Source organism: Phoxinus phoxinus (genome assembly GCF_949152265.1).
Source record: "Phoxinus phoxinus genome assembly, chromosome: 10".
Lineage (NCBI taxonomy): Eukaryota > Metazoa > Chordata > Actinopteri > Cypriniformes > Leuciscidae > Phoxinus > Phoxinus phoxinus.
In genome coordinates, this window is record NC_136885.1 from 19,155,467 (window position 1) to 19,182,876 (window position 27,410).

Here is a 27,410-nt window from a genome sequence, read left to right on the forward strand (position 1 = left end):
CTACAGAAATGTGTTCATTTAGTGATTTTACCACTATTTAATTTGTTTTACAGTTTGCAATTGCCCAGATATATAGCACACAATTGACTGGACCTGAGTATGACTGAATATCTGAGAACAATTTGAAATATTTGTCAGGTTTGTGTGCAATGGGTTGTAAAGATCACAGTTTTAGGTGAGGAAAAACTATTTATCAATAAGTTGACAACATATGTTTTGACATTGATGTAACTCATCAATAAATAGGTTAAGCAATTTTAACTTTAAACTATATATTTATACATACAGTATATATATATAGGCTATATATAATTCAATTTTGCTGTAAACTTCTATAGGACAGATTCACACAGAATGCATTTTTTGCATTTAAAAACATGCATGGAATGGGGAAAAGGCAAGATCTCTAGACGTGTTTTTTTTTTTTTTTTTTTTTTGCTAAACTTTGTCATATGCAAGCGCAACAGTCAAACACAATAAATCTAGCTTGTTTGCTTAGAAAGACTATGGAAAAGCAGCACAGTGGAATGCAGAAATGTGTTCTGTGTGAACGTCCCCTTATTCAGAATAAAAATCAGGGGGCATGAAAATAATACAAGTGAGAAACATTGATGCTTTATTTCACTTCTGCCATTAGTGTATTTTACAAACATTTTGCCTGTTTTCAAAGGGCCATTTTAAGAAATGCTACATAATATCATCAACATCAATATAAATTCACACAACGAGACCTGAATCTGCAACAATGCACTCAAGTAGTGGAAAACATGGCCAAAACCAGAGCTTTCAGCAACTGTCTTTCTTTATTGCAATAACATATCACGCACTCACACACACGCGCAATAAATACATTTGACGTCCAGCATACAATTCAAAAAATGCCCTCTCACATCGACACACACTGACTCACAACTGACAGTTGCACGGTCATAAGCAGCACACACTTCTGAAAAGTAACTTTACCCGCTAAATCGTTGTTGCCATACCCATTCTGCAAAAAAAAAAAAAAAAAAAAGATTATGAAAAAAGCCTAAAAAAAAGTATGAGATGTGTCAAGACTGTTGTGTTTGAATATTATTATTTAGGACATTCAAATGGGAGTCGGTTGTATAACATTTGAGCAGGCACCTGTAGGGATCTCACAAAAGCAGGTTCTTTTCATTTCACTTTAACTGTCAACCCTGTTTTGGCCCAAACAAACCAAACAGACAAGGTCTCTATGCACAGAACGTGGACTGATACCAATACAACATGTCCAACCAAGGTTTGACATCTTGGTTGAGCCTCAAAGTAGCAACACAATTCAAAGACATCGGGAACTACTAAGAAACATGACACAGTCTCAAATGGATAAGAACTGCAACATGATCACATGTCAAGAGACGTTTTAACATTCCTGTAAAGAGCACATACATTGTTAATGAATAAATCAAGGTGTATTACTAACTATTAGCACACCCATTTTGGGCGGTTTGCATGCTAACAATGCTGGAAAAGGAGTTTGTAAATAGCAAGGAATCATTTGTTTTCATAAGAACGTTCTGTCATGAGTGAACCTGAATCATACATGGACTATATTTCCATTGTTTTTTTATTTTGTAGCCATAAAAATGAATGATTCCTCATTATTTAATGCTGACCCACATGTTGTTAGCATGCTACATGTTGTTAGCATCCATAACCTTTTTTTAATGTGTATACTTTGAAATTAAATTAAATCTTAATATAAAATATCCTCATCATTAGCTATGAAATAAGCTCGTAAACAAAGTCGATAGAAAACGATAAAAGAATATTTGCCTAAAGGTGCTGATTTGACTAGTTTTAAAGCAATCAGATGTTTCAGTGACCGGCGTCGGTGGCACGTGTTTGGATGGTCACTCTTCTTGGCGGGTTCTGCTCTGTACTGCGATTGGCTATTAGCTCCTGTAGCTGCAGAGCCCCTCCGCCAATGAAACAGAAGGCTGGGCAAACAGGGGCGGAGCAATCGACAGTCCCCTCCCACAACACTCGCAGAGAGTGTGCGTCGTAGAAAGTGAGCCGCCCCTTCTCAAAGTCCAGACACAGTCCGAGGCGAGGTGGTAGGGGGGCAGTGAGGGGGCCAGTAGAGGTGTTAGATGACTTGGGTAGTAAAATCTTGCCCATGCCCATTGTGAGGAAACAGAATGGATGAGGGCAGTCCTGGGCGTCCTCTGCACCGCTGTCATGACCACTGTCTGGATCGTACCTAAAGTGAAATGGGGTGGGGGGGGATAAAAATCAATAAACATCAATAACATTGCCTTCCGCAGACCGCAGTCAGCTCTAAAACGTTTAAAAATGATCTGTTTCTCCTCACCGTGGACTTGCCATGTCTTGTGGAAGATGGAACCACTCCTGCAGTTTTGCTTCAACACCCACTCCCACCTACACACATAGACAACAATACTTTAAAGGGTTAGTTCACCCAAAAATAAATATTCTCCCACAATTTCCTCACCCTCAAGCCATCCTAGGTGTACATTGTTGTCTTCACTCTTCCACCAGAATTTGACTCGTGTACGCCCGTTATTTTTCACATACGTACACCTAGGATGGCTTGAAGGTGAATAAATTATGGGATAATTTTCATTTTTGGGTGAAATAACCCTTAAGCAATAGACATTTTAAAGTTTTTTATTTTAATTTTTTTGTATGAATATATATATATATATGCCACTGTCGGGTGGATACCTTGTATCTCCAAAAACTTTTCAGCAAATGAAAATAAAAACACTGTATTTTCTTAAATTAATAAAACACTGTGTTGTCAGAGTTGATATTGTGGACTTATGTATGGTCAGACATATACGAGGTTTGGTCGCAAGTTCTTTTTTTAATGATTTTCATTAGTTAAATATTTGCACAAAACACAGACAGGTGTAAAGGGTGACCAATAGTAATGATTTATAAAAAATAAAAAAGACAAAATATGGAGTTTCTAGGTTTCCATCCGACAATGACAATATTTTATTATACTAATATATGAATACACATCTATGATGATTTTCAAAGGTGATATAATGGAAAAAAATGCCTCATTAAAAACTTGATTCTTGAAAAAAAAGTTAGTAAATCTTATTATTTCACATAACAAAAACTAATTTAATATTTAAATATTACAACTGTTTGCAAAATTAGCTGTACACTGCTCAAACATTTGGGGTTGGTAAGAATGTTAATGGTTGTTAAAGTCTTTTATGCTCACCAAAGCTGCATTTATTTGCTAAAGAAATACAGTAAAACAGTCATAGACAGTAAATTACTGTTATAAAAAGTAATGTATTCCTGTGATGGGAAAGCTTTATTTTTTTTTGCATCATTACTCCAGTACACTACTTATTACTCAGTGTCACATGATCCTTTAGAAATAATTATAATATGCTGATTTGCCTCTCAAGAAAAATGGTTCTTATTATCAATGTTAAAAACACTTGTGCTGCTTAATATTTTTGTGATGTGATACATTTCGGGATTCTTTGATAAATAGAAAGAATTGATTTGAAATAGAATGTTTTTAGACTGCAAACTGCTGAATGGTAGTGTATGTTCACCTTAACCAGGTAGGATCCAGGCTCCACTGAGCATGCCCAGTAGTGTCGTCCCTGTGTGATAGAAACGTCAGCCACAAGGAGGTCAGAGGTGAGGTGACATGAGGTAAGGGCCCGATCAGCTGCCTGCAACAGGGTCATCCCAGGAACACTCCGGGCATACGTCTGCCCTTTCCCCAGCGCCACCCGCTCTGCATGCAGACCCCAGCGCGAATCCAGGCAGAACGACAACACTGAGATTGAGGTATTTAGGAGGAGAGGAGTGGAGGATAGGGTTGGAAAGGTCAGGTCATAGGTTAGGGCAGAACACAAAGCGAAAAGAGGATGAGGGAATGAAACAACATATAAATAGAAGATAGAAAGAAACAGAGAGGAGGATATATATGGATAAGCATAAAAAGGAAGAAATGGGATATGAAATTTGGAGAAAAGAGGGGAAACAGAGAGGATAGCAGGAACATTGTACATATTCCAGGACTCTAGGATTCAGAGGAGATTGAGCAGCTGATATTCCAGTTAAATAGGAATACGAGTCAAAGAAACAGCAGAGATAATAGGAACAAAGGAAGGTGGAGAATAACAGGAAGCACAAGGAGAAATAATACAGAGAGAAGAGCAAAAAAAAGATGTGTCAAAGAGTTGTGGATAAGCACGGAGAAATATACTAGTGATAAGCAACAGAATTAACTATGAGAGAACAAAAGAGAGAATATGATATGCATAAAATACCACAAAACAAGAACAGGTTCAGTTTGATGTAATAGAACTGTGATATGAATGGATCAATTAATGATAGATAGATAGATAGATAGATAGATAGATAGATAGATAGATAGATAGATAGATAGATAGATGAATAAATTAATCAGTGAATGAATGGATGGATAGATAAATGGAGGATGGATGAATTGATATAAATTAATCAATCAGTCAATTATTGAATAATTCAATGAATAGAGAGATAAACAAAAAAAACGAAAGTAGATGAATAAATGGAAGAATTAATAAATGGATGGATAAATACAGGATGTAAATTCCAAGTCAACGAAGTAGAATGACTGGAAAAGATGCTAAACAGAAACGAAGCATCCAATATGTGAGCAACTGGGGAGCTTGAAGAAAAATAAATGTCTCTGTATACGGTAACTGATATTTTGAAGTGGCTCAAATGCAAGTGTGTTTGTATATTTGTGAGTGGATGTGTCTTACCGGGTGCAGGAGGTGTGTGTAGATACACCTCCTCACTGTACTCTCCAAACCCTGCCTTATTACAGCCTCGAACTCTCAGGACATACACACTGTCCATCTCTAGCTTGTCAATCACTGCACTGGTCCCGCCCACATCATCAAGACGCTGCCATGGACCGTGTGTGCCATTACTTCCTGAGCTTCCGTCAGACCAGACTCTGCCCCATAATGCTCCAGCTCCGCCCACTTTCCTCTGATACTCCACTGAGTAGTGCCAGGCGGGGGCGGAGTCCTGTGGGAGGCGCCAGCACAAATAGAGCTCGTTATAGGCCAGGGTCTTTTGAGTGTCAATCACAGGAGCCAATGGGGCTGCAGAAGGAAAACACGGGGTCATGTAAGTATGTGAATTCAAATGGTTACCTTATTAACCTAGAAAACCAACTCGAGGTATTTACGGATTTTGAAAATGGAGTTTAATGAAAACCTTGTATAAAGTCCATGCTGCTGAGTGCTGTGAGTTCTCTAGAGACGTCTATTTGAAAGTGTCGAAACGAGGGATCAGCAGATAGAGAGAAATGCTGAAGATGTTCTATTGCTTTTACCAGTCTGAGAAGAAGAAAGATAAAAAATCAAGTAAAACTGAAATGAATATAAAGAAGCTCTCTGTAAACCAATTGACTATGTGTAACATAATCATCAAACGTTTGTGTGCCTTCAATGGAAACACACAATAGGCTATTGTGGGTTTCGTATTTCATAAATGAACAGATTCACGCAATCCCAGCAACAAACACAGTCTAACCTGTTGTGCGTGACTCTGGCGGCCTGCACAAAGCACGGCTGGTCGGTTTCTTTAAGAAGCTCCTGAGTGTATGTGAGCAGCCCTGCATTTTCCAAAAGACTCTGTTTTTCGGAGAGTTGTGCATTCAGAGCCCCTGCCCGCTGCACACGAGCCCCCTCCATCAACATGGACAAAGCCCCCTGACGCTCCGCCAGCACACCACGCAACTCACTCACACACTGATTCAACTGCTCCTTAGCCACTACGCTGTTCACCTGAGCACAGAAGGAAAGAGATTGAGCAGGACAGAAAAAGCGAAGAGCGAAGCTTGACATATCTTTTTAAACATCATAAATATATATATAAAAATATACATTTATTTTATAATTAATATATTATATTTTTAAATGTTTACATAAAATAATATAAATATAACATCAAATAATTTAATTTTAATAAATTATTATCAATTTAATTTAGATATTTTAAACCTTTTCTTATTTTTCACAATGAATCTTGATCGTCCCACTATCACATTTGGTCATCATTTTTCACAAAAAAAATGTACACTATAACACGACTGAAAAAACTGGACAGACAGTGATCTATTATCCATATTTACATTTAATTTCCATATATAAAAGAAACATGAAAGCTGCATCCGAAATCGTATACTTCCCTAAATGATGTTTTATTAACAAAGTTCGGTAGGAGCACGTTCAGATAATTAACGCAAGTCGAGAGCACTCAGCAATCAATGGTAAGAGGTATATATACACTCAGCAGTCTCACCTCATCCCATTGACAGTTTTGCAGCATCCCTCCACCACCCCTTCTCCACACTTCTAGTCCTAAGCACTTACATAGGGGGGAGTACTCTGGGTTCGGGCCGAACTCCGAGCTCGGAGCCCTCCCTCCGGACAGCACGCCAAATACGCATTAAACTTTACCCCCTCAAATTATATGTAAGTGTGAACTCGTGAATATATAGTAGGTGAAAAACTGTATGTGACAAAAGAAGTATGTCAGAATTCACAGTACTCATAAAAGAGTAGGCAAAAAGCACCCGGATCACCTACTACTTCTGGCGGGATTCTCAAGTGTGCATACGGTGGACACTTTACTATCCCATGAGGCCACGGGAAAGGATTACATCGCAGTGAAGCGACGTAACTGACGCTGGTAGGTCACATGATAATGACAACATGGCGAATGTAGTACGTCCAGAGTATATTCATACTATACACATTCATACTATATAGAACACACTTTTTTAGCGATAGTGAAGTAATTATTAATCAAAATAAGTACCTACTCAAGAGAGTATGTGATTTCGGACGCAGCCTATGTCTTATTAAATGTAAGAAATATTTTAATAATATCTAAATATTTAATTTATATTTTATATTTAAAATATTACATTTACATAAATAATAGTTAAAAATAAAGTATTAATATAAATAATAATAATTACATTTTAATTAAATATAAAATGTATCATATTTTCCGGTTTCACACCATTCATATACTCTATGGTGAAGTATTTGTCTCATAAACATTGAAAGTATAATTAAAACACCAATGCTGTGTACCTCAGTCTGAGCAATGCCACTTTCTACTTGGGTGATCTGTGCCTGTATAGAATCCTGATTGCCCAAGACGTAGTTCATTTCCTTGGTGATCTTCTCCTGTGATTTCACAACATGGAGAAAGATGAGTAGCGTTAAACACCGACAACACTGTAGAGCTTCTGCTAGCTGCCTAGTCATTGAGGAAATCCTTTCCCTTCTACCCTTGATCACTTAGAGATGTGCAGGGCTAGAGCTTAGAAAGATTAGCCCAAATAACCATTTTGTACAGGAAAGAAGGGCATGTTGGGCATTAATACGTTTGTTTATAGTCTAAAGATTCAGCTCTATAGAGCATACAAGGAACGGATACCTTTAGAGTTTGGAAAGCCAACGCAATAGGAATGATCTTGTGTCCACTGTGGGCCCGACGGAGTTTACAAAGCGGACACAACAGATGCTGACATGACCTGCAGTAAAACTGCAACCTCTCCTGCTCATGTTCCACACAAACTAATACCTGCAAGTGAGTGAGAGAGAGAGAGAAGATACATGGACAGGGGAAAAGCCCGAGAGGGGGGGAATGAGATTAAGGGGAACTTTTGTGACTAATATATTTGTCAAAAATCCTCTGTGTCGACTGCTGTGGAAAAGGACAATATTTGAATAATATTTGCATGTTGTTGATTTCTTTTCTACAAAGTGTAAGGTCAATATGTTATTCAGTGTTTTGCGCTATTTAGTGGACATTTATGTCAAAACAAACTTGTATGTCTTCATGTTTTTGTGACAGACTAGGCCTATATAATGGACAAAAATATATGGTCTACATAAATATGAATAATGCAAAATATTGTTTTATTGTTTTGTAATAATAAAATGTGTTTCATTTATTGTTATATTGTTTTATTTTAATATATTTTCAAATGTAATTTATTCCTTTGATGGCAAATCTGGAATTTTTAGCACCATTAATCCAGTCTTCAGTGTCACATGATCCTTCAGAAATCATTCTAATATTCTGATTTGCTGCTCAAGAAACATTTCTTCTCAATGTTGAAACCAAATGTGCTGCTTAATATTTTAAGCAGACACATACTTTTTTTCCCCCAGGATTCTTTGATGAATAGAAAGTTCAAAAGAACGGCATTTCTTTGGAATATAAATCTTTTGTAACATTAAAAATATCTTTACTGTCACTTTTGATCAATTTAAAGCATCCTAGCTAAATCAAAGTATTAATGTCTTACAACAACAACAACAAAATGGTATATATTGATTTTGAATGGTATATATTCTGTTCAATTCAATTCACATTTATTTATATAACATTTTTCAAATTTTTCAGCTTTCTAGAAAAAACATGCATCTACATTACATTTTAGAGTGATCTGTTATCAGAGGTGACTGTGTCCAATTAATGTCCATATTTCAGAAATGTACAGTTATAATATAATACAAATCACGCAGTTAGCTAACATCATGTATTAATTTTAGGCAGAAACTATAAACTCAGAGTAATTATTACAAGTTGTGAACATAATGATTACAATATATAGAACATTTGTTAGTGGTGCATGTTGACTCAGAGTTGATTGCTGTATGGTTTCTTCAAAACACTGAAAAAAATTATATATATATTTTGGACCCTGGATGTAAACGGTCCGACCTGGGGTTAAATGTTTGACTCAATGACTCTCCTTTCGTTGTGTTTGTGGTGATCCTGTCTCAGGGTCCTGTGTGCTCTTACCTTGGGTCTGAAGCTGTGTGTGGGCATGATGTGTTCGTGTTGGGCTCGTGGTGTGCCCCAGGGGTGGTACAGTTTGAAGCACTCGTTACAGAAGTTGGACCTGCAGTCAGCGCAGCCTTTGGTGGCGTCCAGAGCCTGAGGAGGTTTACAGAACTGGCACATGACTGCCATGCTGCCAAGACTTACTGTCCGCCTGTACCTACACACATGGAGAAAGAGAGACATCGGTCATCTATTGTGCATTGAGGCTAATCTGAAAAGTTCACACGTGTGGCTTGGGTAACATCTACGCATGATTGTTTAATTGCATTATATATGTGTACTGTGGCGAACAGGACGAGGCGTGATCATCAAATAACATCAAATAAAACTGTCCAGGCCTGGTCCTCTCTCGATCTGCACTGTCGTCGCTCCTCCTTTTATGCTTCCGCACCTCCGTGAGAGATAAGAATTTGCACCGACGCACCGGTCTCGTTCTCCCACGGCCCTCGGCCTCGTCCTGCTCGCCACATGTACATCAATTATAGTGTGTGTTTGTTTGCGTGGTGTAAATGTAGCTCAGCTGTCCAAAGACTGCATAAAAACAAAGCATCAGCACTTCACTTACATTCAGCTCCCTCTCACAACTTTTCTTTTAAAGGTAAAGTTCAACCAGCAAATGTTCACCCTCACTGTCTTTTTTACTACACACCTAAGAGAGAATGTTGTATTACCTTTAGAATTAAATCTTTTATTTTATTATAGATGTTAAAAAGAACATCATGTTTAATGTTTAAACATAAATTTAAACAACATTATTTTACTAATTTAATATGTTGATTTACATTTTTTTTATCTTAATGTTTATATATATATATATATATATATATATATATATATATATATATATATATATATATATATATATATATATATATATATATATACTGTATATATATGATTTAACATATCTATTTTAAATGTCTTTTTAATGTTTTTTTTTTTTACATTGTGCCACTACATTGTGCCCCAAGATGTTTGTCAAACTGCACATGACATGCGGAAGGAAAAATGGATCTCATGTCAAAAAAATATTAAGAACTTGTTTCCATGTTGTACAATTTAGCACCCTCATTTTATTTAAATAGTGGCGATATTGTACGAATTCATGGTCAAACTTTAGATTAAGGTCTAATTCTCACTATTACCTAACTATTACAGTAACTATGACTTTTATCTCAATAAACTCCTAATTACTGATTATTAATAGTTAGTAAGGTAGTTACGTTTATGTAGTGGGTAGGATTAAGGGATGCAGAATAAGGCATTAATGTGTGCTTTATAAGTACTAATAAACAGCAAATATCCTAATATGCATGCTCAACATTATTAATTCCCTTTCATTATATGGATTAGTGGCTAGAACATTCTTCTCCTTTTGTGAGAAAGTCATTTAGGTTTTAAATAACCTTTTTTAATTTTGAGTCAAATATTTCTTCTCTTGCTTCTCTTAAGTTATAATTGAGTCTTGCGGTGTTTTAGGGCCAGATTTGCTGGTGCACATTCTTACTATATGGAATGGAGCCATGCAAGCTGTTTACTGGAAGGAAGAAACTACATATTTTCTGTCTCCGCCTTTTCCTGACCTCATTTTGCTATGCCAGTAAGGTGATTTGATTGGTCCACGTAGTGAGACTGCGTGAGAATATTTCAACAACTATCATCAACCCCTATGGTGATCTGTCAAGTTCAGAACACCTGATGTATTGTTCTAAACCAGTAGAACAACATTACAGTACAGTTACTAAAATTAAATTTCAATGTAGCTCAAGTTAATAAAAGCAGGAATTCTGTGTGTGTGTGTGTGTGTGTGTGTGTGTGTGTGTGTGTGTGTGTGTGTGAGTGTGTGTGTGTGTGTGTGTGTGTGTGTGTGTGTGTGTGTGTGTGTGTGTGTGTGTGTGTGTGTGTGTGTGTGTGTGAGTGTGTGTGTGTGTGTGTGTGTGTGTGTGTGTGTGTGTGTGTGTGTGTGTGTGTGTGTGTGTGCGCGTGTGTGTGTGTGTGTGTGTGTGTGTGTGTGTGTGTGCGTGTGTGTGTGTGTGTGTGTGTGTGCGTGCGTGCGTGCGTGCGTGTGTGTGTGTGTGTGTGTGTGTGTGTGTGAGACCTCTCCACTATGCGCTCCAGCGTGAGGTTTCTCAGACAATCTGCAAGTCCTCTCTCTCCCAGCTCCACATCTTTTCCGCAGGTGGGACAGGGGAACAGCATGATCACAGGAGGGGTGTCTTTACGCCTCCGTCCTGGATGTGTTCCACACACTGCACAAAAAGAGGGAGAGATGCTGATAGAAAAAGCTGCTTCCACATTAAAGCTTCTTTAAGCCACTATAAATCTAAGGCAGGAAGAAGAAAGGAAAAGCTAATCAATCCAGAAGGAGAACAGAATCCAGAGGCCCTGTGTGTGCTGACACATTCAGAATCAGCCCATCACGACGGCTGCTACATTTAAACACACACACACCTGCAAAGTGCTGCAAAGACGCAATACATCTGAATGATACAGTAGCATCTATAAAAATGTTGCTAACTATGCTAAAGTCACATCATGATGTCAATGTTATTCAATCTGGGCCTGGTTTCACAGACAGGTCTTAGATTGAACTAGGATTAGTCTTTAGATCAATTAAGACATTTAAGTAGCTTTTATAAATGTGCCTTATAAAAAAAAATATTACTGGTGTGCATCTTGAGACAAAACAATGGCACTGACATATTTTCATATATGTCACAAGTTGATTTCAGTTAAAACAGCTCAAATATGCATTTTAGTCTGGGACTAGATTTAAACCTTGTCTGTAAAACCAGGGGAAATTAAATAAATAAATGCATTTTAAATAAGTAATTGAATTGAATTAATTAATTAAAAATAAATTTTATGAAAATACAACCAAATAAATGATTAAACTGGCATGCCTTATTTTATTTAAATTAATTTAAATAATATTAATAATAATATTCATTAATAATATTCTATATAATTAATTTAAATGCCTAAAATAACGAATAAATTATAATTATTAAATGATAATCAAATAAATAATCAATGATTCATTGAATTAAGCTGAAATTACTTAATTATGGGATTAAAAATGAAATACACAACCAGAAAAATATACATGTAATATCAGTTAGGCTATAAGGTAAAATGGTAATATAAACTAAAATCCAAAAGTTTGGGTAAGTAAGATATTTTTTTAAAGAAATTAATAGTTTTGTTTAGGAAGGATGCATTAAATTGATCAAAAGTGACAGTTTTATAATATTACAAAGATTTCTATTTTAAGAATCCTGAAACAATGTGACTGCTTTCATAAATATCTTTCAACAACTGTTTTTAACATTGATAATAATAAGAAATGTTTGTTGAGCAGCAAATCAGCATATTAGAATGATTTCTGACGGATCATGTGACCCTGAAGACTGGAGCAATGATGCTGAAAATTCAGCTTTACCATCACAGGGACAAATTACATTTTACATATATTAAAATAGAAAACAGTTATTGGAAATGTCTATAATATTTCACAATATTGCAGTTTTTACTGTATTTTGAATCAAATAAATGTAGCCTGGTGAGCAATACATAAAAAAATAACACCAACCCCAAACTTTTACATTTTACAGTATAAAAAAATACTTGACTGCAGAACTGACCGAATGATTGACAAACCAGAATCGAGCATCTCAGAGAGCCGTGTGATAAGATGACAGCACAATTTTGATCTCGCTGTCTATTAAGGAACACACAAACCTGTTCTGATCACCCGGTCTAGGCGGTCTGTTTTGGGTGGAGGTCGGCGTGTCTGTCGGGGAGAGCGTGTGTTGGGGCTTGAGGTGGGTGTGTTGGGCTCTGGGGGGAGCTCGGGGGGAGGGTATCCTCTCTGAACCAAGACTTCTGCCGCACACAGCACACACACGCTGTGCATACATGGCAACACTATCGGCTGCTTCACCATCTCCTCACACACGGGACAGTGCAGCTCTCTCTCTATACTCTTCATATTAGACTAGACAGAGAAAGGGACAGTTTTAACAATATTTAAAACACGCGATCAGACATGCAAGCACAGACAACACAGTCTCTATACATTATAGATTATGTTGATATAGCCTAGCCCTAGACAGATCATAACCATATATCCTGTTTCAGAGGTACAGGCTTTAACATGGCCTATATAATATAATATACAATATAATATAATATAACATAACATAACATAACATAACAACATAACATAACATAACATAACATAATATAATATAATATAATATAATATAATATAATATACATCATTCCTGATGTTACATGTGCAGTTTCATTTTTGAAGCAAAACTGTAGGCTTTATTTTTATTTTAGCCTAGACACTGTAAAAATAATAACAGAAAAATATATAATAATTCACAGGAAAATACTATTTCAGTTTTTCTACTTTATAATTTTATGTTTAATTCAATGTGTTACTTGCAGTTTCTTTGTAAGTGTTTGTGAAATTTACCAGACATTTTTACACCAGTTTTTTTCTTAAGTGTATTTGGCGTGTTTTTTCATTATTATTATTTTTTATTCATTTCAATGACTGAAATTGATTATGGATTGTGCTATGGACTGAGTTTTTTTCTAAGGTAAACATTATGGGCATAGGTTGGTCAGTATGAACGTGTAATAAAAGTCAGAATATTTGCATATCAGGACATTTATGTAAATGCCAAAAACAACACAAACAAACAGTCATGTTGTTTATCAAAAGTGTAGTCAATACTCCCTTCTTTCTAGTTCTGCTTACAAACTTCCCCAGTAATGGAAATACTTTTATGCAACATTCAAATCATGAAGTCTGCCATGTATTCACACAAATGACTGATATCGGTAGTAGCTACATTTTATCGAGAATTGAGATTAGGAGTTGAACTTGTTTCTGTGTTACAAATCTGTTCAAATGTGTTAGTCATCTTTGATCTTCCCAAAAGGAGTGCATAAATGCAACTCGAACGATTAACTTGGCTGGAAGTACAAGAAAATAATTTCTCAAACTCGAAAAACTTGATGTTGGCTTCTGTAATACAGACTAAGTTCACGGACATCTTGTTTATTTACATTCCTGCCACCCAAGTTTAATATCTGACATAAGGAAGTTAACATTTTAATAGCTTTTTTTGTATTTGATCATACTCATAAACAACCGTTCATTCTACACCACTGGAATCTAAATTTAAGTCGGTTTCCAGAAGTAAAAATCCCATTAATTTTCTACACAGGGAAATTGATTTTAAAGGATAGGCTATCTTATACATCTTTCAAGACAGACCTACTGTGATCTTTGAGGTTGTTAATTGATATGCTTTTGACAAACCGGTTAGTCCATATTATTTCAACTTATTCTTTAAATAATCATGTTTAACAGTGGAATTCCTGCTGAAAAACTACATTACTCTTGATCTCGCAGAGAAATCTACATAAATCACAAATCCCACGAAGCACTGCGAATGAATTTAGTCTTACACTCTCAAACTAACTTAAACTTAAATTATGTTTCTATACATAATCAACATCTGTGTGTTGTTTGTTTGACTTTATTATCTGTTCAGATTTCCTGGACAGAAATTCATCTTTAACACTGGCATTAAAAAATAATAATACATCAGACAATACTGTACATCCACATTATATCTAAATTATATTATATATTATATTAAACCAATAGTTTTATATTTCGCCAGTGTTTTAAATAAATTATGTCTTTCGCATATTTGCTTTTAAAAAATATTTGCTTTACATTCAACTTTGTAATGTTGTTATTCAGCTTGTGATCAGTATGGTCCATGGCTTATAACTCAACAAAAACTTTTTAAAAAATCTCTATGGGAAAAATAAATGTGAAAAATATTTCTAAAATCAGACTGCCAAAAACTGCCATTTTTGCACTCCATTAGTCTCCGTCATTTAATAAAAAAAAGTGTTTCCCTACTGAAACAGAAAATGCTGACCTTTACAGCTGTCCCAGTCAGGCATGTGCTCAGCTTGTTTGGCTGGTTAGCAGGATAATCTAAAAGCCTGACCAAATCAATTTAAGCTATTTGAAGCTGTTTTATGTTCAGTGTCTAGCAATTATTTTCCCCAGAGCTGACAGCATATACATTTTATTCTGTCAATAAGCCATTGAGATAATTAAATTCTCCTAGCTGTCTTCTGTTCCTCTTTTGTACACTGACTCTATTTTTTTCCAGACGTTTCCCACAGCTCGCGACCTCAGCCCTCTTGCATCCCGTCTCTATGGCAACCTCCAGTCGCGCGACAGCAGCTCAGTGATAAGGCCTTTCCGATTCTTATAGATTTTAAAGGCTCCTTTATTTTTCCTTTACCTCTTCTTCTCTAACAATGTAATCATGAATATGTTGCACCAGCGTCTGATCTGCATCAATCATGATTCTATGGTAGACGGAATGCGTCAGTCTGTTCAATCGTTCGTGTATTAACGGGAAAATAAATATTCTGATATTATATAGGCCTACTACACGCTTAAGAGCAAATACATCATTCATGACAGAGGAAAAGCAGCCGTGGCCTACACGCGCTTTAGCAGAAGAGGATGACAAATATACTCGGTTTCTGCTTACAGGTGTTATTCATAATCTAGTAAATAATATGCTCTTAGTAAGGAATGTGGTTTATCTATTTTAACTGTTTTATTTTATATATGTGTTAGATTCGGTCATGGAAAACACTCAAATGTCCAATTTAGCCTAAAGTTGACCGTAAACATTGCAGTCGTGTGTTAAATAACAGCCGCGTGCAAATGACAGCTAACGTGTAAATATGTGGGTTTTAATCATGCAAATGTACTTACGCTTATGCGCACGAGGGCGTCCATAATGGATGTAAAGGTTTGCAACTCCGCATCTGCCATTGCTAAACTATGCCGATTGTTAGATTAATAGCAAATGAAATAAACGCTATTATCGAGCGATTTTTTTCTACATAGAATAATTAAAACAACTAACGGTTTATACGATCAGAACTCCGCGAAATAAAACAAAATGGTTGAACATGCAACTGAAAGTGACGGCTGTTAAACCTTTACGTTATAATATTATTCTAAGAGAGAGGTCCAATTTAACGCAATCCATGTTGATTTAGGGGGGTTCCAACAGTGCTTGCTGAGGTCTATTCTGACGGATGTTGAGCCATCCGATGGATGTTATGAGGTGTTTAGGGGGAGATCATCAAAGAGCATGCGCATGGATGCTGAGCTGAACATGCATGAGAGCCGCTTGGGTGGCTTACAGTCTATGGTATAAATACAATTAATCGATATAATATAATAATATAATAATTTAAAAAAGTACAAAATATATATATATATATATATATATATATATATATATATATATATATATATATATATATATATATATATATATATATATAAAATATGCTGGTGAATGTGCTGCACGCTTCTGTCCACTAGATGGAGCTGTAGGGTTAGTGCAGGGGAATTTGCACTTGGCACAGGTTTTAGACGTTAGCAGCGCGTCATCTTTGCTCTGCTGGCCCCGAGAGTCTGAACAGAGAGGAGTTCAACCTGTGTCTTTACCTTATTGCTGTTCAATATGGGTGAGCTTAGCTTTTACATTAACTATTTAAAACGTTGAGATTTGAGCTGTTCTGTCTGTTATTTTGCACGCATGATCATAAAAAGGGACAGATAGTAAGTTACAACGGGTGGTCTCGTTAAACGTTGTTAGGCTTTAAACGCAAAATAGGAGCCTACTGCAGCTCCTCATTTAACGTTAAATCACTTTGTAAACATTGACAATATGTTGAATTGGGTTGTTTCATCCCTTTGTGTTTCGAAAAAAATGTACAGTATGAATGGTGTTTAACTTAGCTCACCGCTAACCATTGCTAAACATCTCATACTTTTTCATTTGTCATTGGCATAGTATTCTTAGAAAATACGTAAGAAGAACAATAACTTAATTCAGTCTGCGCTTACTATTTTTAAAAAGCAAAACAGTAACGTTAGATGGAAATTGTAGCCTCTCTGATTGTTTCCACACGGAACGTTTTAAAGAGCGTACACTGACGTGTCCAAATTCTTGCACATTTACCTGCTTCATAATAGAGGCCTAGTACGCTTTTCCTTTACGTTTATGCTTTTTTGACTTTCTCTACGCAATTTAACGTTTCTTGTATGCAAATCAGTAGATGACTAAATGTTTATTAATCTGAGTCTTCCCTCGTTCCCAAATTAATTCTTCCGTAATGAACACTAGCCCGTCGCGGAACCAAATAGACTAATCTATCAAGAACTGTAGGCTTACATGTTCTTAATTCTTTCTTAATATATTCAATTAAAATTCATTTCAGAGAAGGATTATTTTCGCTTGCGTGAATTTGAAAGCTTTTTTTTAAATATTACACAATTTTAAATAGTATTTAAATATTATTTATCAGTATAATACAGAATACAAGTAATAAAGTAATAGTATTAGTACTATTACTGGTCATATTCCTTGATTTTTAGACCGATGTGTCCACACACTCACACTTTGTCATTTTCTCTCTCTCTCTCTCTCTCTCTCTCTCTCTCTCTCTCTCTCTCTCTCTCTCTCTCTCTCTCTCTCTCTCTCTCTCTCTCTCTCTCTCTCTCTCTCTCTCTCTCTCTCTCTCTCTCTCTCTCTCTCTCTCTCTCTCTCTCTCTCTCTCTCTCTCTCTCTCTCTCTCTCTCTGTTGCTATAGCGGCGAACACAAGTACATCCCTGGTGTTGTCCAGTCTGCTGTCCGTGCTGGTGTTTGCAGGAATGCAGATGTTCAGTCGGCAGCTGGGCTCTTCAGAGTGGCTGACCATCCTGGGGGGCTTCCTGGGGTCTGTGCTGTTTCTCTGCTCTCTTACAGTATCCTTCTTCTGCTTTGTCATGCATACAGTAGTAGTTTGTATTATTGTATTTTTTGTATTGTATTAGTAGTTAATAAGTTTTTGCTCAGTTGGCTTATCTGTTTTCGGTGTTAGTTCTTAACCTGCAATTACAGGCTTTCAATAACCTGGAGAACCTTGTTTTCGGGAAAGGCTTCCAAGCCAAAATCTTCCCAGAGAGTAAGTGAATGACTGAAGTAAACCTTATGTTAAATACTGCTATTGTCTGGTGTATCCTCCTCCTTGTTTGCAAAAAGTTCAAATGAATGAAGAAACACTAACCATTAAAAAGTAAGGATGCATTACATTATTTAAAAGTGACAGTAAATACTTATTTACAGTAAAGACCGTAAATACTTCTTTTTTTTTAACTTTCTATTCATCAAAGAATACTGAAAAGTCACGGTTACCACAAAAATACAAAAGCACAACTCCTATCAACATTGATAATAATAAGAAATTTGTATTGAGAAGCAAATCAGTATATTAGAATGATTTCTGAAGGATCTTGTGACACTGAAAACTGGAGTAATGATTCCTGCTTTGCCATCACAGGAATAAATTACATCTTAAAATATATGAAATTAACAAAACAGTTATTTTGAAACTGTAGGCTAATAATTTTTAGCAATATTACTGCTTTTACGATCAAATAAATGGGAAAAAAAATCTAAATCTCAAACTTAATAATGTACAAATACACATTTTGGTAGACAAATGTAATCAGATTGAATTAAAATCTGAATGATTTTAATGAAGATCTAATATATGTACTGACCTGAAAAATATTGAATCTCTGTCTTAGTTCTCGTGTGCCTGTGCCTCTCTCTGTTTGCGTCTGGTTTGGTGCATCGTGTGTGCGTGACAACGTGGTGAGTTACTTTTAAAACGTTTTTAAAGTTTTAGATTTTCTCCTTCGGTTTTCTTTTTCTCTTTTGCTGGGTTTATTCCTCATAAATATGATAATCATATGATGTTTGATATGTTGTTTTGGATAATGTAGCACTATATTATTGATGATTATGAAAACTATTGTATTATTATTTCGTGTAATAAATTTTTTTTTTAATTAATTGAATCATGTCTTTGTTTATATATTTATATAATTATATAATTTTCTTTGTATAATTTCTGCATAATTTAAACTGAAAATAAGTACATTGCATACGTACTTAAACCCTAACTCAGTACTTAAAGCACCTTTACAGCCTCAAGTCTTTTTGGGTAAGATGTGACAAGCTTTTCACTACTGCATTTGGCAATGTTCTGCCATTCAGATCCTCTCAAGCTCTGTCAGGTAGGATGGTGGCTGTTGGGGGACAGACATTTTCAGGTTTTCAGTCCTTGTCACTGAAAAAAAAAAACACATCATGATGCTGCTACCACCACACTTTATGGTTGGGATGGTATTGTGCAGTTGATGAGCAGTGCCTGTTTTCCTCCATAAATGAGGCCTGAAACTGAGGTTCATTAGACCAGAGAATATTGTTTCTCACAGTCTGAGAAAAAGGTGTTTTCTCATGATCGGTGGAGTGTTGCAGTGATGTTTGTCCTTTTGTAAATTTCTCCCATCTCCATATATGATCATGAAGCTATGGTCACCACTCTTACCAAGGCCCTTATTCATTAATCGCTCAGTTTGGCAAAGAGGCCAGCTAAGTTCTTCTATTAAGGATTATGGAGGTTACATGCTTTTGTGAACCTTCAATGGAGCAGATTTTTTTTTAGTCTTCCTTCCCCAGATCTATGTTTTGACACAATCCTGTCTCTGAGCTCTACAGGCAGTTCTTTTGACCTCATGGGTCGGTTTTTGTTCCGATATGCATTTTCAGCTGTTAGACCTTTATTTGAAAGGTGTGTGCCTTTCCAAATCATACCCATGCAATTAAATTTGCCATAGGTTAACATCTGCAAGCGCAATTGGAATGCTCCTGAGCTAAATTTCAAGTGTCCCAGAAAAGGGTATGAACACTTATGCAATGTAATTATCTGTTTATTTTTACTAAAGTTGACACAAATCATTTTTTTGCCTTGTCATTATGGTATATGGTGTGTAGATTCATGTGAAAAAAAGTAATTTAAAGTAGTTTAACAAGTCGACAACAACAAAATATAAAAAAAAAAATGAAGGGGATTGAATACTGAATATTGAATACACCTGATATATATATATATATATATCAAGTGCACTATTGTCCATTATGCCACTGATGATGTGGCCTCATGGCCTCCTAATAATCCCCATCCACTGAATTGGCTCTATCACTCTCTCTCTCTCTCAACCTGTATCTGGTGTGTGTGTGTGAGCACACTGGTGCTGTTGTACTGTGGCTGCCGTCGCATCATCCAAGTGGATGCTACACACTGGTGGTTGAGGAGTGATCCCCTGATATGATTGTAAAGCGCTTTGGGTGTACAGTAGTACATATGAGAGCGCTATATAAATGCCTCATTCATTCATTCATTCATTCATTCATGTGAATCTAAAACGTTTGGACTTTGCATTTGGCCTCTAAATAAAGTATTTTTTGTAAGAAGTCTTCGACTATTATGTGTGCGAGCTCCTCTTGTTGTTGTGGTAATCGTTTACCACATAAAAAACCAGACTCATCCCACAGTTTTTAAAAACAAACCAAAAACTTAACCACCCTCTTGACTTTTATAGGCTACCTGTCGAATTGGTCAAATATACCTCATTCAACACTGTTAATTTGTTCTTTCTTTCTTTCTCTGTTCTCTCCAATATAGCCTTATCTTCTCTGTCATCGCACTGTACTACATCAACAAAGTGTCAGCTGCTCTTTACCAGGCAGCACCTGCTCCAGCTCCTGCCAAACTCACCAGCAAGGGCAAAAGGAAGAACTGAAGCCCTTATGGCATCAGCCACCAGGATGCTAAAGCTACAAAATCTGATGTGTTTGCCAACAGCAGACTTTTTTTTTTTATCCATTCCAACCACACTGACAAATAACTAAACGCATTGTCATACCAGCCATAGATGTGTGGTTTTTGGTTCTGTTTACAAAATTGTTTTTGTTTAAGGGGTTTGTTATTAAAAGTTGATAAAAGAATCAATGGCCCTTCAGAGAGCTACTCTTGTTTTCCTGTTATAGTCGGCACAAAATGAAAATTCACTCTTTCTATTTTCTAAAAGCATCTTATTGATCTTATTTTGTACGATTCATTCATGCATATGTAACTTGTATTCTTTTCCGGTGAAATGGCAGACTTCGACGTATGCTGGACTTCTCAGGTCATCTAGTCCACTTAAACCGTCCGTTTTCTTAAATTTGTTGTCAAGCTCACATTCAGTTAATTCAATCAACATCTGAAGGATCAAACCTATTTCCAATTTGAAAGAAAAGTTTCATTGTGACTTTTTAATATGAATTTTCTGTAACAGGCAATATGAAAACTGCAGTTGGTTTAGGAATAATTATTATTGCAGTGTTGTTAGACTCCAGCTTTAACATGACTAACCTGCCAAGTGATTTCAGTGTCCTCCACCCTTTAGGTATGCTAAACAGTGCTGGATTCCTGCCTCAGGCCTCACATTGCATCCTGGGACTCTCAGCTGACTCAGTCAGTCCTGCTACTGACCCCGCACAAAAAACTCAATCATTGTCATCTTTCGACTTTATTGAACCTACTCAGTCCTTAAAGTTGATAAGCAGATAAGCTTCAAATTAGCATGGAATTAAAATTATGTGACTTTACCACAGTTGAAGCTCACCCAAGTATTTGTAATGCATTTCAAATTAAATCCAGATAGTTGTGAAACTGCTGTGCTCTGCCAAAATGGTTATCCCAGGCTATATATGAACATAAGCATTGAATATTCAGAAGGACAAAAAACTAGCGGAAGCCCATTTGTTCTGTATAGTTATTTTCCATATCGTCCATTTTCTGGATGGACCAATGCTGTAGTTGTTAAAGTTAATGTTTTCTCCCCTTCATGTTGCTGCTTTATAGCATGAATGCATAGATGTTTATCTGTTTTAGCCCTTTGTGGAAACAAACTGCCAGTTAGACCACTTAAAAAAACGTCATGTCCTAGCTTGAAAGAATGTAATGAGAGAATTGTAGTGGCAAAAACCTCCAGAGATGTGCTAAGAATTCAACATGGTTACTATGACAAAAACAATCACACTTACTCAAAACACCATGTGTCATCCACCCATGACCGTTCTGTCTCTTCCCCTTTTCTCGTGTCCTATAATAAAGATTCCATTTAGTTTCCAAAGTGATACAAATGATAACAGGGTCTGATAGTTCACCCAAAAGATGACAATTCTGTCATCATTTACTCACCCTCAATTTGTTCCAAACCTGTATGAATTTCTTTCTTCTGCTGAACACAAAAGAAGATATTTAGAAGAATATGGGTTACCACACAGTTGATGGACCCCAGTGACTTCCATGGGAAACAATATGATGGAAGTCAATGGGCCTCATCAACTGTTTGGTTGCAGACATTTTTCAAAATATCTTTTGTGTTCAGCAGAATAAATAAATTCATACAGGCTTGGAACAACTTAAGGGTGTGTACATGATGACTGCATTTTCTTTTTTGGGTGAACTACCCCTTTAAAGGCAATTCCTGTGTGCTGGGTAGAGCCATCCCTTCATCATGTCTACTGTGCAGATTAAAACAGGCCAAATCTTATCTTACGCCAGCCCTTCCCTTAAAAATAATGCCCTGCCAAGTCTCCTCTCCTAACATTTGTTCAAAGTGGAAAGTCTGACATGTTGTGTTGTGTCAGGCGAGAAGCATTGTGAAAGTTTTGAGTCACACACTTAGGAAATGGTGGATAGGAATGAAAGGGCTGGGTGTCAGCACATCAAACTAAGAATACTTCTTTAAAGCACTACAAAAAAAAAAAAAAAGATTTACAACAGTAAATTAAACTGTAGGCTAGTTACCTTAAAAAAAAACGTTTAATTTTCAATTATTTCAAAGTGCACTGTACACAGTCATGAAAGTCTACTCTCTTTAAGTACATTTAAGTGGCCTTTTGTTTTAATAATATAATATTATCTTCAAGTACTTTTTTTAAATATATGATTTGAAGTATAGGCTACACTACAAGTAAGCACACTTCTTTTTCACAAGGGTGGTTTGCTGGTAGCTGGTTTACGATGGTCTATCTGGTTTCACGCGTGACTGATTTAAGGTGTGTTTTGATTGGGGTGGAATTCCTCGTTCATAAATCTGTAACAGGAGCACTGTTAAATTCATTTACATACACATCCTAACATTCATTCGCGTTTGTTCTGTAAACCCGTCAGCGTTTTCTGTAACTTTAAGCCCTAAACAGTTAACATTTACAGTTCCCACCCAACCTCACACTCTTCATTCGGGCGGAGCCCCGGTATAAATTCCTGCTCTGCTTGACCAACTCTTGCACGGGACATTCAGTACATTCTTTCATCTTCAAGTGACGCTCTGCCTTTTATCAACGTAAGTAAGCAAACTTTTACTATTCTGGAACAAATTGCCAATTAAATAAAGGCATATAGCCTACAACATAGGTTTACGTTACCGACTGAGAGCGCTTTTTAAAAGTTTGTACCTTAGTATTGTAAGGTTTCTACTTGTTAAGTGATAGTAAATAACTTTGAAATAAGAACTGCACTTTTTAAATGGTGTGTGTGTGTAGCCTATATGCACAGATTTTATGGCCGTCAGTGTCACTAACTTAATCTAACGTTTTAATAGAGAGATTAAAAGTTCAAAATAACTTATTAATTCTGAAATACTTTAAACAGTTTCATCATGATATATGCCTTCTATTATATTTTATATATGCCTCTTTTTTAATGCATCTATTTGGCATGACATCTGGTGGGCATTACTCACACTTTGGCTTATTTCCAAATGGAAAAATCCACTTCTGTTTCCCAATCTGCCCAATGGGAGGAGAATAATGGCTGTTTGCATAATAACAAGTTTGATTAAGGGATGAGACAGAAAAATTAATACATTATCTCTCACTGTAAACAGTCAAAATGCCGTCTGATCTGGAGAGAGCAATGGAGACTCTGATCGTGGTGTTTCACCGTTATGCCGACACAGAGGGTAGCAAAGCATCCCTGAGTCGCAAAGAGCTCAAAATGCTGATGGAGAAAGAGCTGTCTAGCTTTCTGAAGGTACAGATTTCCATATATTATACACCCGAGACGTGATAACTTTAAACATTGGCCTGGGCCCTGTAATGATCATGGCCCTCTAATGGTAGGCTATAGCACGGGCAGGGCCGTACCAAGCATGGGGCGGGACCCAGTGCAAGGTAGTGGAAGCGCCCCTCTGGTCCGTTCCCCTTAAGTGGGGGGCCTGGTGCGGTCGTACTGCCCTTGAGGAGGGCCCTGAGCAATGGCCTCTGAAATTCATACCGAATCATTCAGATCTTCTTCATATTTAACTATTTTTCCATAATCTGTGGAAACCTCCAATTTTATTATATTGCAAACATGTATCTTTTGTTTCTCCCAGACTCAGAAGGACCCTGCTGCCGTTGACAGGATTATGAAGGATCTGGACTCTAATGGAGATGGAGAGGTGAATTTTGAAGAGTTTGTGTCTCTTGTGGTGGGCCTCTCCATTGCCTGCGAACAGATCTACCAGAAGCATGCGCAGGTTCCTGCTGTCAAAAAGAATTAAATAGCCAAACATGAGGGCAAAAAAGAATGTCTGTTTTTCTGTTTCGTCATTTTGTTAATGTTTTTCACTTTCAGCCACATGCCTTGAAGTTGTTACTACAGTTACACTGTATGTATGTTTTTGTAAAAGATGATGTTTTGTCATTTTTGTCCAGTGATGTTCACATTTAAGTTTTTTATAAGTGTCAGCAATGGGCACAAAATATATTTTCAAAAGTCCTGTAAAATCCACCATGGAAATAAACACTCAATGATTTTCCAGATTGTTTTTTTCTTTTTCCATTGCCTCCATACTGTTCAGGGCTGGATTCCAAAATACTTTGCAAAATTATTAAGATATCATATCAGACGTTATTCTGATGAGACTCTTGGAGACATTTTCAAAAGAAAATGCAAAAAGCATCTTAGATTGAGTTTGAGAGTATCAAATACAATACATGGAGTATTTTCCAGAACTAAGCCTCTGAGAACTTTTGCTTAAATTAATATTTACTGTAAAATTGTTGTCCTTCATATCCAAATTTCCCCATGATTTTAAACATTTGCTTAGATATATCAGCATTAAATCATATTTACAGAAGCACAAGCCTTGTTATATTAAATTACTTGTCAGCTCTGTTATCCTTTCTGTATTATTATGTCCCAACATACAGCATATTTATTCAACTTGAGATGATAATGCAATTTATTAACACATTATATAGGCTACCAGAAATAATTTTTCAAAATTTTTATAGTTTTTTGTTTCTGTTTTGCATTCTGTTTTCTGATGGCTTAACATGGTGACAAAAGAGCTACAAAACAACCTTCTCCTTTCCCAGAAATGACTGAAACTCTAATAGACACACAAATGGCATGATAACAGCAACAACAACACAACACAGAAATGTCCATCCTTAAGAGCAACCAGACTGGAGGAAACATCATTTTTATAAACGGGTCAATCACAGACTTCAATGGTGACTTTGTGAATGTTCCAAGAGAAGCCAATTCACAGACTGCCTTTATTATCTATCCACGCTTCCTTTAAAAATCCCATAAATTATGGGATTCTCATTGTCTAACAGTAACAATATCTAGATATTTGTGATATCACAAAGGTATCTACCAATCCACTTGCGCCTACAGTATGATACATCAGTCTGATACATCAATCAGATGATATAGCCTACATCATTGCCAAGTATAAACTTTTAAAATATAGATATAGCCTATTTAAATAAACACATTTTATTACCCTGAAATTAGTTTTTATATGAATATGGAAAAATTAAATGTTTCTGAATGCTTTCTATTTTGAATATCATCCCGGCCCTCACTTAATCCTCTGTTTAACGTACACATCACATTCAGTAAACACCAAACACAGATTTAACTTTGAACCACAGGTATATCAATATTTAATCCAACCCTGTAATGACATTACTGAATCTCATTTTCCTTGAGTCTATCATTATTGTGTGATCTGTGGAGCATTATTTGCCTTATTCACCTGGCGGCCATTTTGAAAACTCGAACACCGTTGAGGGGTACACAAACCCGGAAGTTTGACTCTGACACATACGATTCAGCAGCACCAGCAATGGAAACTCCAGTGTGGACCACCAATCTTTCCTGTCTGCCCGAATTAACGACACAAAATGTGGAGCAGTGGACCAGTACCGACTGCAACATCCCCCGGGCTGTGTTAATTAAGGGATATAACTGGATCGAAGGTTTTATCATTCGGTTCAGTCAAATCCGAAGCAAGACAGTCACACGCAATGACCATAGACAGTATATAAACGGCAATGACGCAACCCATAGCAACGCGTTATGGCAACGACACCTCAGACTGACAAAAACGTAAAAATAAACGTTAATTTAGGCTACTTTAGTTTTTTACACATTGTCATGTTAATTATAATCAAATGCATTTTGTTTTATTAAAGGACAAGGGCTCCCCCCATCCCCCCTAAATGTTTATTTCAGTTGGAAGACCGACTAGATATTGTGTAAATATCTTTACGAGGGTCGAAAACTCCGGAGTAGTGTGTGTGTGTGTGTGTGTGTGTTATACGTTCAGGTTGTGTTTTAAAATGAAAATGCAGTGAGGAGCCATTGCACTGAGAGAAATCGCGTTGTGAGAACTCCCGGAAGTGGTAAGTGTACCCCTCAGGCTCGGTGGAACGTTCGAGGTGAATAAGGCGAATAGGCTAACTTTACTCGGCTTTTTTTTTTTTTTACGTTACGTTACGTTACTACTCGACATCATGCAGGTTGCTTGCAAGCTTATTGTAGATACACGTACCTGAATTAATTTTACATAAAAAAATATACTTTTAGGATATTTTGATTCAAACTATTTTGGTGGTTTTAAAATGTACCCCCTCCCCCATTTGGCCCACAGAAACCACCATAGACCTGTGAACCACGAACAGTGTCTGGGCGTGTTTGAAATCCGTGTAAACAGTCGCGTTGCCTTGCAACCATAATGACTCTAGGGTGTGTCAGACACATCAGGTCATGAGAGCCAGTGCTAAGCATAGACGGTGCTAACATGTTTTTTTTTTTTTTTGCTGTGTGTTTTTTCCCTACTGCGTATGATTTGTCTATACTTAAAATAAATATTTTTTTTTAGATCTAGAATATAATTATATAAGTATTTTTTTCCCTACCTTAGATCTAGAACATAATTATAATCAGTATATCAATACAATTTAAATTATTATTACCATTATACGGAATCGTCCCGTATTTGACACATAAAAGTCTTGTTCCGTATTGAACTGATCCGGAACGCACTTTGTTCCGTATTTTTGAGAATCAATTCAGTGCAAATCCGTGACAGACACACACATAGCTTCTAATATATGTCAGACTATGAACGAAGACATTTGTAGGCTATGATAAGAAAAAAAAACAGACGGTGCGTGCGGTAGATACTAATTTCTCCCCGTTTGTCTAT

At 36.4% G+C, this 27,410-nt stretch overlaps 3 protein-coding genes across 4 annotated transcripts; 2 read left to right on the top strand and 1 right to left on the bottom strand.

The window, feature by feature from the left end:
* Positions 1 to 591: 591 nt before the first annotated feature.
* Positions 592 to 16,155, bottom strand: trim46a (tripartite motif containing 46a). Its single transcript, XM_079625694.1, has 12 exons — positions 15,734 to 16,155; positions 12,640 to 12,895; positions 10,997 to 11,147; positions 8,857 to 9,055; positions 7,480 to 7,626; positions 7,131 to 7,226; positions 5,560 to 5,813; positions 5,242 to 5,363; positions 4,779 to 5,126; positions 3,573 to 3,802; positions 2,339 to 2,406; positions 592 to 2,227 (listed from the first exon to the last, which is right to left on the bottom strand). Exons 1-12 carry the CDS (start codon positions 15,791 to 15,793, stop codon positions 1,843 to 1,845), a joined length of 2,316 nt encoding a protein of 771 aa, XP_079481820.1. The 5' UTR covers positions 15,794 to 16,155; the 3' UTR covers positions 592 to 1,842.
* Positions 16,156 to 16,332: 177 nt separating this feature from the next.
* krtcap2 (keratinocyte associated protein 2) lies at positions 16,333 to 20,874 on the top strand. The gene is made up of 5 exons (XM_079625688.1): positions 16,333 to 16,500; positions 17,629 to 17,783; positions 17,920 to 17,983; positions 18,609 to 18,675; positions 20,552 to 20,874. The coding sequence occupies exons 1-5, from the start codon at positions 16,497 to 16,499 to the stop codon at positions 20,667 to 20,669; spliced, it is 408 nt and encodes a 135-aa protein (XP_079481814.1). The 5' UTR covers positions 16,333 to 16,496; the 3' UTR covers positions 20,670 to 20,874.
* Positions 20,875 to 22,898: 2,024 nt separating this feature from the next.
* On the top strand, positions 22,899 to 24,724 carry s100a10b (S100 calcium binding protein A10b). 2 transcript variants are annotated; one of them, XM_079625689.1, is made up of 3 exons: positions 22,899 to 23,264; positions 23,808 to 23,953; positions 24,297 to 24,724. In XM_079625689.1, the coding sequence occupies exons 2-3, from the start codon at positions 23,813 to 23,815 to the stop codon at positions 24,462 to 24,464; spliced, it is 309 nt and encodes a 102-aa protein (XP_079481815.1). In that variant the 5' UTR covers positions 22,899 to 23,264; positions 23,808 to 23,812; the 3' UTR covers positions 24,465 to 24,724. The 2 variants fall into 2 exon arrangements, with proteins under 2 accessions (XP_079481815.1, XP_079481816.1); XM_079625690.1 differs by having other exon boundaries at positions 23,041 to 23,268.
* Positions 24,725 to 27,410: the final 2,686 nt, after the last annotated feature.

What these genes read in the sequence shown, in the direction of transcription:
- trim46a (XM_079625694.1), bottom strand. Translation starts at nt 15,793, where the DNA reads ATGGCAGATGCGGAGTTGCAAACCTTTACATCCATTATGGACGCCCTC. An exon ending in GCCAGAGTCACGCACAACAG is followed by an intron (nt 5,364 to 5,559) that starts GTTAGACTGTGT and finishes TCTTCTTCTCAG; the next exon opens with ACTGGTAAAAGCAATAGAAC. An exon ending in ACACACACCTCCTGCACCCG is followed by an intron (nt 3,803 to 4,778) that starts GTAAGACACATC and finishes CCTCAATCTCAG; the next exon opens with TGTTGTCGTTCTGCCTGGAT.
- krtcap2 (XM_079625688.1), top strand. An exon ending in TGTTTCTCTGCTCTCTTACA is followed by an intron (nt 17,784 to 17,919) that starts GTATCCTTCTTC and finishes CTGCAATTACAG; the next exon opens with GCTTTCAATAACCTGGAGAA. An exon ending in AGCCAAAATCTTCCCAGAGA is followed by an intron (nt 17,984 to 18,608) that starts GTAAGTGAATGA and finishes TCTCTGTCTTAG; the next exon opens with TTCTCGTGTGCCTGTGCCTC.
- s100a10b (XM_079625689.1), top strand. Translation starts at nt 23,813, where the DNA reads ATGCCGTCTGATCTGGAGAGAGCAATGGAGACTCTGATCGTGGTGTTT. An exon ending in AGCTGTCTAGCTTTCTGAAG is followed by an intron (nt 23,954 to 24,296) that starts GTACAGATTTCC and finishes TGTTTCTCCCAG; the next exon opens with ACTCAGAAGGACCCTGCTGC.